Source organism: Strongylocentrotus purpuratus, unplaced genomic scaffold (assembly GCF_000002235.5).
Source record: "Strongylocentrotus purpuratus isolate Spur 01 unplaced genomic scaffold, Spur_5.0 spur5_contig_840, whole genome shotgun sequence".
NCBI lineage: Eukaryota > Metazoa > Echinodermata > Echinoidea > Camarodonta > Strongylocentrotidae > Strongylocentrotus > Strongylocentrotus purpuratus.
This window is the reverse complement of record NW_022145547.1, coordinates 1615738-1624507: the sequence shown is the minus strand read 5'-3', so window position 1 is coordinate 1624507 and position 8770 is coordinate 1615738. Positions and strand designations below refer to the sequence as shown.

The 8770-nt window shown below is 36.8% G+C and overlaps 1 protein-coding gene across 2 annotated transcripts in view; it reads left to right on the top strand.

The window, feature by feature from the left end:
• Positions 1-2743: 2743 nt before the first annotated feature.
• Positions 2744-8770, top strand: part of LOC115925203 (rapamycin-insensitive companion of mTOR-like) — a 61288-nt gene continuing 55261 nt past the window's right edge. For both annotated transcript variants that reach the window (XM_030988765.1, XM_030988762.1), the window contains exons 1-2: positions 2744-2821; positions 2916-2963. In XM_030988765.1, coding sequence (XP_030844625.1) covers positions 2776-2821; positions 2916-2963 — 94 coding nt within the window. In that variant the 5' untranslated portion in view covers positions 2744-2775. The remainder of the gene's footprint in view (positions 2822-2915; positions 2964-8770) is intronic.

The following is an 8770-nucleotide window of genomic DNA, read 5'->3' as shown; positions in this document are numbered from 1 at the left end:
AATGGAAACAGAGAATGGGGTGTGAAGGAGAAAGAGAGAAAGCCAGAGAGATCGAGAGAGGTAGAGAAAGGAGATGTTGAGGCCGTGGGGAAAAGCAGCAGAAAGAGATAGATGGGTGGTGAGAGAAAAAGAGAGAGGGAAAGAGATGGTGAGTGAGGGAGAGAGAGAGAGAGAGAGAAAGATAGAGAGGGGGCAAAGGAGATGGTGACGTGGAGGGGGGGGGGCAGATGAAAGAGGCGAAAGTTTATCTCAATGCATGTCAATTTACCCACTTCATTATTTTGTAAATTATGTGAGAAAGAAGAGAGAGAGAGAGAGAGAGAGAGAGAGAGAGGAGAGAGAGAGAGAGAGAGAGAGAGAGAGAGAGGAGAGAGAGGGAGAGAGAGAAAGATGAAGAGAGAGGGGGAGATGAGATGGTAACGGGGGGGGGGGCAGATGAAAGAGGCGAAAGTTTATCTCATTGCATGTCAATTTACCCACTTCATTATTTTGTAAATTATGTGAGAAAGAAGGAGAGAGAGAGAGAGAGAGAGGAGAGAGAGAGAGAGAGAGAGAGAGAGAGAGAGAGAGAGGAGAGAGAGGGAGAGAGAGAAGATGAAGAGAGAGGGGGAGATGAGATGGTAACGGGGGGGGGGGCAGATGAAAGAGGCGAAAGTTTATCTCAATGCATGTCAATTTACTCACTTCATTATTTTGTAAATTAATTCAAATTCAAATTCAAACTGTATTGATTTCAATCCAAACAAATAAATTATGTGAGCAAGAGGGAGATAGATAGATAGATAGAGAGAGAGAGAGAGAGAGAGAGAGAGAGAGAGAGAGAGAGAGAGAGAGAGAGGGGCTGACCCCCTATTGATGCCCCACCCCTAAAGTAATCTATGCGGTGACAATTGAAGAAAAAAACTTTGTTTTTAAATGTTTTTGAAAATACTATTTTCACAAGCGATGGTTTGCCATTCAAGTAGGTAAAACGTCAACACATTCATTGTATTTGAATTACCCCTGGTCATCTTATTAACATTTAATCTCATTTGATATCATGCATAAAAGTTACTTAACCAGTTAATTGATTTTGTGCTCCTGTACTTTAAAAAAAAAAAATTTGTTGTTGCTAGTGTTTTGTAAAACAAAACAACCTATTATCAATGTACCACGTGAATAAAGTTTCTTAAAGGTACTATGTCCCATTTGCAGGCCCAAAAATGAAAATGTTAAATTCCAACGGCATTTGAAAAATAATACAAATTTAGAACTTGCCTAAAAGAAAGGGGGGCTTGAAAGTGTCTTTAAGTGGGAAAATACTGACTATTAGTTGTCAAATCGACTTAAGAGCTTTAGAGCCAGTAAGTATTGGTCTTATTTTCAGACTAATGTACCGTATAGTCGTACGTTTTATGCTGCGCAAAGATTCAATCAGTTTAATTTTGGCCATTACAAGAAGTGGGTTATTGATGTAGACAAATGCTCATTTACCCTTTACAGCTCATTTTAATACCAAAGAAGAAGAAAAAGCCAGCCAGTCACTCAATAGTGTCTGACAGTGAAGTCTAGCAAGTAAACGGGTTTCCTTGCATAATGTTAATATTAGGACACTGCTAACGTTTAAGTTTCACAGATAGGACATACATGACATATTCATAATTCCTGCAAAGTTCTACAGAATTTGATGTTGGCTGCAAAAGGGACATAGTATCTTTAACAAATTTATACAAAATACATAACTGATGTTAGATATTATCGCAGACTTTTAAAAAACGGAGTAAAATAAACCCTTTGAAATTTATTCGTTTAAATCATTAATTAATGAAGTCTGCATTATGCCAGAGAAAGGGGTCGGGGACTCTTTTCTCATCTCCGTTGCAATTTGTCACACTAATATTCTATTTCGCCTTTTACTGGAACACGTATAGCGCCATCTCGTGAAACATGAAGGTTTAGTCACTATCCTCTACACTGACCGTCTGCAACAGTACTGTTCAATAAGGTCGAACCAGGGAGATATCACATCTCCCTAATCGAACTATATATATATATATATATATATATATATATACATCGAAGAGCAACTTTCACTGACAAATAGATACATTTTCTACTATTAATTCGCATGAAGATTAGATTTTCGTTGGATTGAATAGATGTTTCCTCTTCCTGTTATTAAAAGTATAATATATTGTCATAATATTTATAAATAGGTCATATTTTGTTTCCTAGCTGTATAACATACCATATTATTGTGACGTCCAGGAAGAGAGTGGTGGAGGGGGTGGGAGGGATGGAAGGAGGGAGGGAGGGAGAGAGAGAGAGAGAGAGAGAGAGACGGGGGAATAGTAGATGAAGTGTATGTCATTGAACGAATAAAAACAGAATAGCAGACCTTCATGTATATATTATGTAGTTATCATGTCGATAATTAAATCCAAACTTGGTATTTTCAACACTTCCAAGAAGCGCTCTCTGTCGTTGGTAAACTTGAATTTCATGATCTTAATTTCATGTTACACTATATACAAGGTTTCTTTTGTTGTTGTTGCTTAAGTCAGCATATTTTACCAAAGTCGACCATCAAGCATTATGATAATTGCAATTTGTGTAGGCTAAATCAGTCACAGAGTGGATATTAAATCAGCTGTTTTTATTGTATCCGTATCATGGGCGTTTCCAGAAGTTCATTCACCTTTTATTTATTTTCCCCCAGCGATCGACTCATCAGAAAAGATATTAACCGGTTTCGTCGAATAGGCAAACTGCGCATGCGTTTACTGTCTGGTCATCATGGCGGCCACCATGTACAGGGGAAGAAGTCTGAGACGTTCAAAAGGTAAGTTAAATTCATCCTTATATGAGACTTTGCCATCCTGAATGTTGGATAAAGGACTAATGAATGTGTCTACCTTTGTTCTTTTTCATTTCAGGCCGCCATGATAGTGGAGATACGGATGTACCATTGGATTTAAGCAAAGGTAAGTCTCTGAAAACTGATTTGGTTCGCGAGCTACCGGTGTCGACTAGACTCGGTGTGTATCGCAATGATGTCTGAGCTCGCTAAATAATACACTGCTGTCTATGATCATGTAGCCTATGTAGCGGCTGCATGAATGGATTGTTGTTGGTAATGCCAATGGTAGCACAACTGACCAAGCATGCACAATCATATTTTTGTCGACCATCATGACCATGTTTTCTTACCTCTGTTATTGAGTGTTGCACGCTTTTCAGATATTTGTGCCAATATCAAATTTGTCAATTTTGCATGTTAGAATTCTGCTGTTACTTTGTTGTATTAATTTTTACTTTTAACAATAATTGAATAACAATTCACTGAACTCTGAAGTTTTAGTTAGCAGGTTAGTGTTAGCATTTGTATTGGGTGGGGGAAGGGGGGGGGGGGCGTGCACCAGTCTTTGTTGTAGATAATGGGGTTAGAGCCTGATTATTGCACGATTGCACTTATTGTAATAATAATAGTTAATGATCTGCTGCTGACTATGTCTGCAATCATATTTCATGGTGATAATCATTACAATCTAGATCCTAGACTACATCTAAAAAAGAAATGAATGGCATGTAGACCCTATAAATAATAAAGTGCTCAAATGACAATGGGCCATTTTTCGTAATATGTAACTAAGTTCAATGCAATTGTATGTGACTCATCTTTGTGAAGTGCCTCAAACTTTATATAAATTATTTTATTCAGCTGCTCAGAATAATTGTATTAACTGCATATATTTTGTGTTGTTAGGTAGGGCAAGGCGTATTGTTTGTGACTCCTACATGGACAGGGGTGTGCTGCTCAAGCCTCGAAACCCCTACCCATTTTTAAGGGTCATTTGGGGGGGGGGGGGGTTGCTCGAAGTAAAGCCTATTTTACTCATGTGTAAGGATATTTTGGTTAAAAATGGGACCCTTATTTAGGAATTTTTTGTGAACAAGTGACCCATTAGAGCGGCACAACCCTGTCTTAATATGTGATTACCCCTCCCCCCCCCCCCCCCTCCCCCCCCCCCCCCCCGAATGTACCCACAGCAACAAATACTCTACGCAATATGCATTCACATACACTGTAGAACTTGACGCACTGAGCGCTGTACAGTGAGTTATAGCGCGTACATTGTGTAGGTCTGTGATCAAGTACAAAAGAAATTTGTGTTGAAAAAAAAATTGTATTTGTGTCTCTTGTGAAGAAAATTTTCTTTGAAATTTTGGATTGTTCATTATAAATGCAATAGATGGATATTGTTGGGGCGAAAATATAAGTTTTAAAAAAAATTTGACATTTGAAACCATGTGTTGAAAATATAGCTTTTTTTTATTTCTTTATCCTTTTGCTATTGAGCATTTCCTACCAATATATTTTTTCTTGAACATGTAGTGGAAGATTGTTGAGATTGTGTAAAATCAATTTTCTTTTATTCTAGCCTAGGGAAATCCAACCTTAAATAATAAGTTGAATTTTGGGAGAGTAGAAAAATCAGGGGAAAATGGTTGTTGATAGTTTGTTAGAAATTGGATAAATTATTAGAAAATTATGAATGCTTTAAAGTTTAAACTTTGAAAGGTACAGAAATACAGTGTACATGTACATGTATGTGGTGTGCACAACTGCACATCTCAATTTGGTGAATTGTCATGTGTCTGTAAAGTGATTGAGAACAACTCTCCCATTCAGTACACTAAAATATCATGATTTTATGTTTCTCTTTTCAAGATCTACATGTAATGTACATGTGTACAGTGCCAGACTAAAAGTGTTAGAAATTCTATTCATAATGTATATTGAGTACCGGTATTGCCTTAAAGCTTATCTGCCATAGTTTACAGGAGGGATTAGACCGCCCTGCAAGGTCACTGGACAGGTGGTTATCTCATCAACTCAGCTCTAAGTTAACATAAGAAAAAGAGCATCATGGGGGACCGATGGTCACCGATTAGGCATTGTTTGATATATAGAGGGCGCAAGTAGCTACAAGTAGTGCAGTGGGCCTAAGAGAGAAAACTAGAAATAAATGGGATCACAGTAAAGATATACATGTACATGTAGTCGAGTTCTGGTCATGCGATTACATTGTGAAAGAAATGTTGTGACGTCGATCAGAAAATTGTTGATCATCTAGTATAATATACTGTACACTGTAAGCATTGTGTACTGCAAGGTTCTGGAATCATCAAAATAATAAGAAATTTAGCCCAGTCTTGGTAAAGTTACAGGCACTGTACACAGAAAGATGTATATGGGACTACACGAACATGTGACATAAAAATCTGTCCTGACTTTTATGCTATTACATGCCATGTTTAGGATTAGTGCTGTAGTCAAACGTTTAACCGTCCGGTATCCGACCGCCCATGGCGGATTCCGTTTTCAATTGGACGGTTTTGTTTTCCCGTTTAAAAAAAAAAAAAATTATTATTGTATTTTTTTATGATTTTTTTTTTTTTTTTTAAGTTTCGATTAATTCCCCTCCACCTGGCACTATACCTGGCAATGTCTCTCCACTCCGAAACTAGAACAACACTCCCAATTTATCTGTCATCTTGGTTTGAAAGTAATCTTTGTAATAGATCTCAATAAGTAGTTTATAATAATAATTCATCCAACTTTTACACATGGTGTACCACAAGGTTCTATCCTAGGTCCTCTACTGTTTTAAGTTCACAAGCACAAATCGGCGCCTTCAAATGCACCTCGCAGTTAAATGAAAGCCCTTCCCGCTTTTTCACACACGGACCTGGCTTGCTGCCGTCGGTCAAAAAACAAAACAAAAAAAATGATTATTTTTTATTTTATTTATTTATTTATTTTTTTTAATTTTTTGTTTGTTATCGTTTTAACCGAAAACCGTCCGGTTTTGACTGGCGGTTAAACGGAATTGGAGATATCCGTGATGTTACAGCACTATTTAGAATATTAAGTCATTTGAAGAGTCATGCTTTTCAGGAAACATTTTGTATCTGATGTTCTTCCACACTTGCAATGATGAAGCTCACAAATTATTTTTCACCTCTTCCAAGAACTCAACCTTCTCTTTAAATGTACAAACAAATGTGAATACACTGAATGCCATAATCAACTGACCAAATCGCCCATTTGAAGTTTGCATAGATTTAGGGATCTCATGATTCTTTTTTCATATATTCTTGCCAACTGTATGTTTGACTTGTTTAAATATATTGCCTTGTTCTTGCTTTTGGGTGAACAACATGTTCTGCCCTGTAGTGGCTATTTCACTCATCATTCAATCTACATGTACGTGTACTTGTACACTGTATTATAGTCCTATTTAGGCATTGTACCTGTATATGACCATGAAAGCTCCATGATGCGGCCTTGTTGTTAGAAAGGATATACATGTAAGGTCAAGCAGGCTAGCTGTGTTATGAATACAGTGTACCGTAATTACTTTCATCATGCTCGAGCATGGGTCAGTAATTATTTCTGTATGGCAAAGTTAATTTGGAACATAAACAGGAAATACTACATAACTCACAGTCAGACCATGCACAGTGCAATAAATAGGGTAAAGCTGGTTTAGAAATACAACTTGATAATTATGAATGAAAGCAGAATTATCAGACAAAAAGACAAATCCTTTGTACTACTGTATGAAGTAAATTTACTTGGATTATTCATGAGAGATTAGGCCTGTCTTCACTATCTCGAGATTGCCAAATATCCAGCTATTTGAACTATCCCGATCGCAAACTATCCAGCTAATTTGCGTCCTCATCAGACCAAAGTAGCAATTAGCTGGATATTTGGTCGGGATTGTCATCCCAAGATATCTTGGGATAGTTTGCAAAATATCCCACTATTTGTCCTGTGCATCTTCACTAGACCGAAGACTCGCACTATGCACTTACGCTGAGCAAAATATCTCGAGCTAATTTCTCAAGGTCGAGTTTCAAGTTTCGAGGTTGAATCGGGATTATTTCCCAAATCAGAAATAGGGGGCTATTTGGCAATGTCGAGATGATGAAGATGCGCTTAAAGATTTCTTGGGGGAGAGATTGTTCTCTTGGGACTCTGTTATGAGTTTTATTATTTTAGATGGATATACAGGTAGGTAAGTCAGATTTGTTGCCAAAGAAAAGGGATATTTTGAGTCTTGCATTTCATGAAAAAAACAATGGAAAAAAGATTTTGTTATAAATATAAAACGTTTTTTCAGGAGTTTATGTTACAGGGTATTTGGTTGGTTCATTGGTTGGTTGGTTTGTGAATGCTATTAAGTAACCAGGGGACAGACGGCTTTAAGTTTAAAGATTAATGCCTTACATGTATTAGCAAAGGGCCCTAGCGAGACCACTGCTCTACCAGTGAGCCATCGAGCCTCACTTATAATATCTATAGCTACATGTTGTATGTAATTGTATCTGTGTTTGTTGTTAAACTCTGAGCAACCGCCCAAGATCAGCTTATAAAACCTGCCCTATTTATTTGCTAACCAGGTGAATCCGAGGCCATGTGACATGTATTTATGGTGCCTATAAAATATTATGGAGGAAACATCATCTTTGCTAAAGAGTACAGTCTCTTTATGACACACGTACACCTCTTTTATAAGAAATCTTTGCAATATTGCTTCCTTAATAAAGGCTGCATTGTACCTCTTTTTTTTATAAGACGCTTACCCGTACTTATTATTGGTGACCTAGAACTTTTGGAGTTGAGGACAATACATAGAAAATATAATTTGTATGAACATTGGATGACTTGCGAAGAGTCCTTTTACACTACCTTCATGAAGTCTTGTATAATTAATCGTGAATCCATGTATCTTATTTTAGATATTGAGACAACTGCTCTACCGACTGAGCTATCGCAGTTACAGTTACTGTTACTGTACAACCAGAAATTTTCTTCAGGGACCTGTTTCACAAAGCCTTTTTTCAATGACTTTTGACAAAAATCAGTGACAAATCTGCTGATGTAACCAATCAGAAGCAATGATTTCACTAGCTTATAACAATAACTGTCATTTGTCACTTATGACAAGTTTTGTGAGATGGGGCCCATATCATTCTCTATTTTCATTCTCAATAAAAACATCATACAGGTGGGGGGACAAAATAGAGAAATCTATTTTCAAAGCATGAAAGTTTCACAAATTTATGCAAACCTTTATGTGAGATTTGTGAAATTTTCGGGGTATACAGCATAGGGACCTAATGATGCATTTGGTATATTGTACACTTTATGACAGACACAGTGTTTAATTGTATGACTGTCCATATAACCAATGAGTTATAACTCCTTGTCATACATGTAACTAACCAGTAACTATTAAAGGGCTACCCCACCTCTTGTAATACATGTACAGTACACTGTACGTTCATTTGTATGAAAAATTAGAGAAAAAGAATGGCGAAATTGTGAAATAAATTGGGCCAATAATATTATAAGAAAGTTATGAATGTTTTAAATATGTGATCACCAAGTCTGTGCGAAACTCAAATTGGCACTTTGGCAGTTTGGTCAGTGGATTGTAGAGCATAGTGAATCAGGATTTAGTCGCGGATATCTCTACTATTTTTCCATATTACAAAATATCATTAAATTTTGTTACTCCTAAGTGCATTTTAAAAGTTCATATCTTTCTCATTTTTTGTCTGACTTCAAGTTCATTCAAACTTTCAGCAGTATGCTTCTCTGATTTGTATGCTTTCCTCTAGAGTAGGTTATCAAGGTTGGATTTCCCTTTCAAAGTAGAACAGTTTTCAATTCCTAAGTAAATACTACATTAACTGTATGTCATGCTGAGCATGA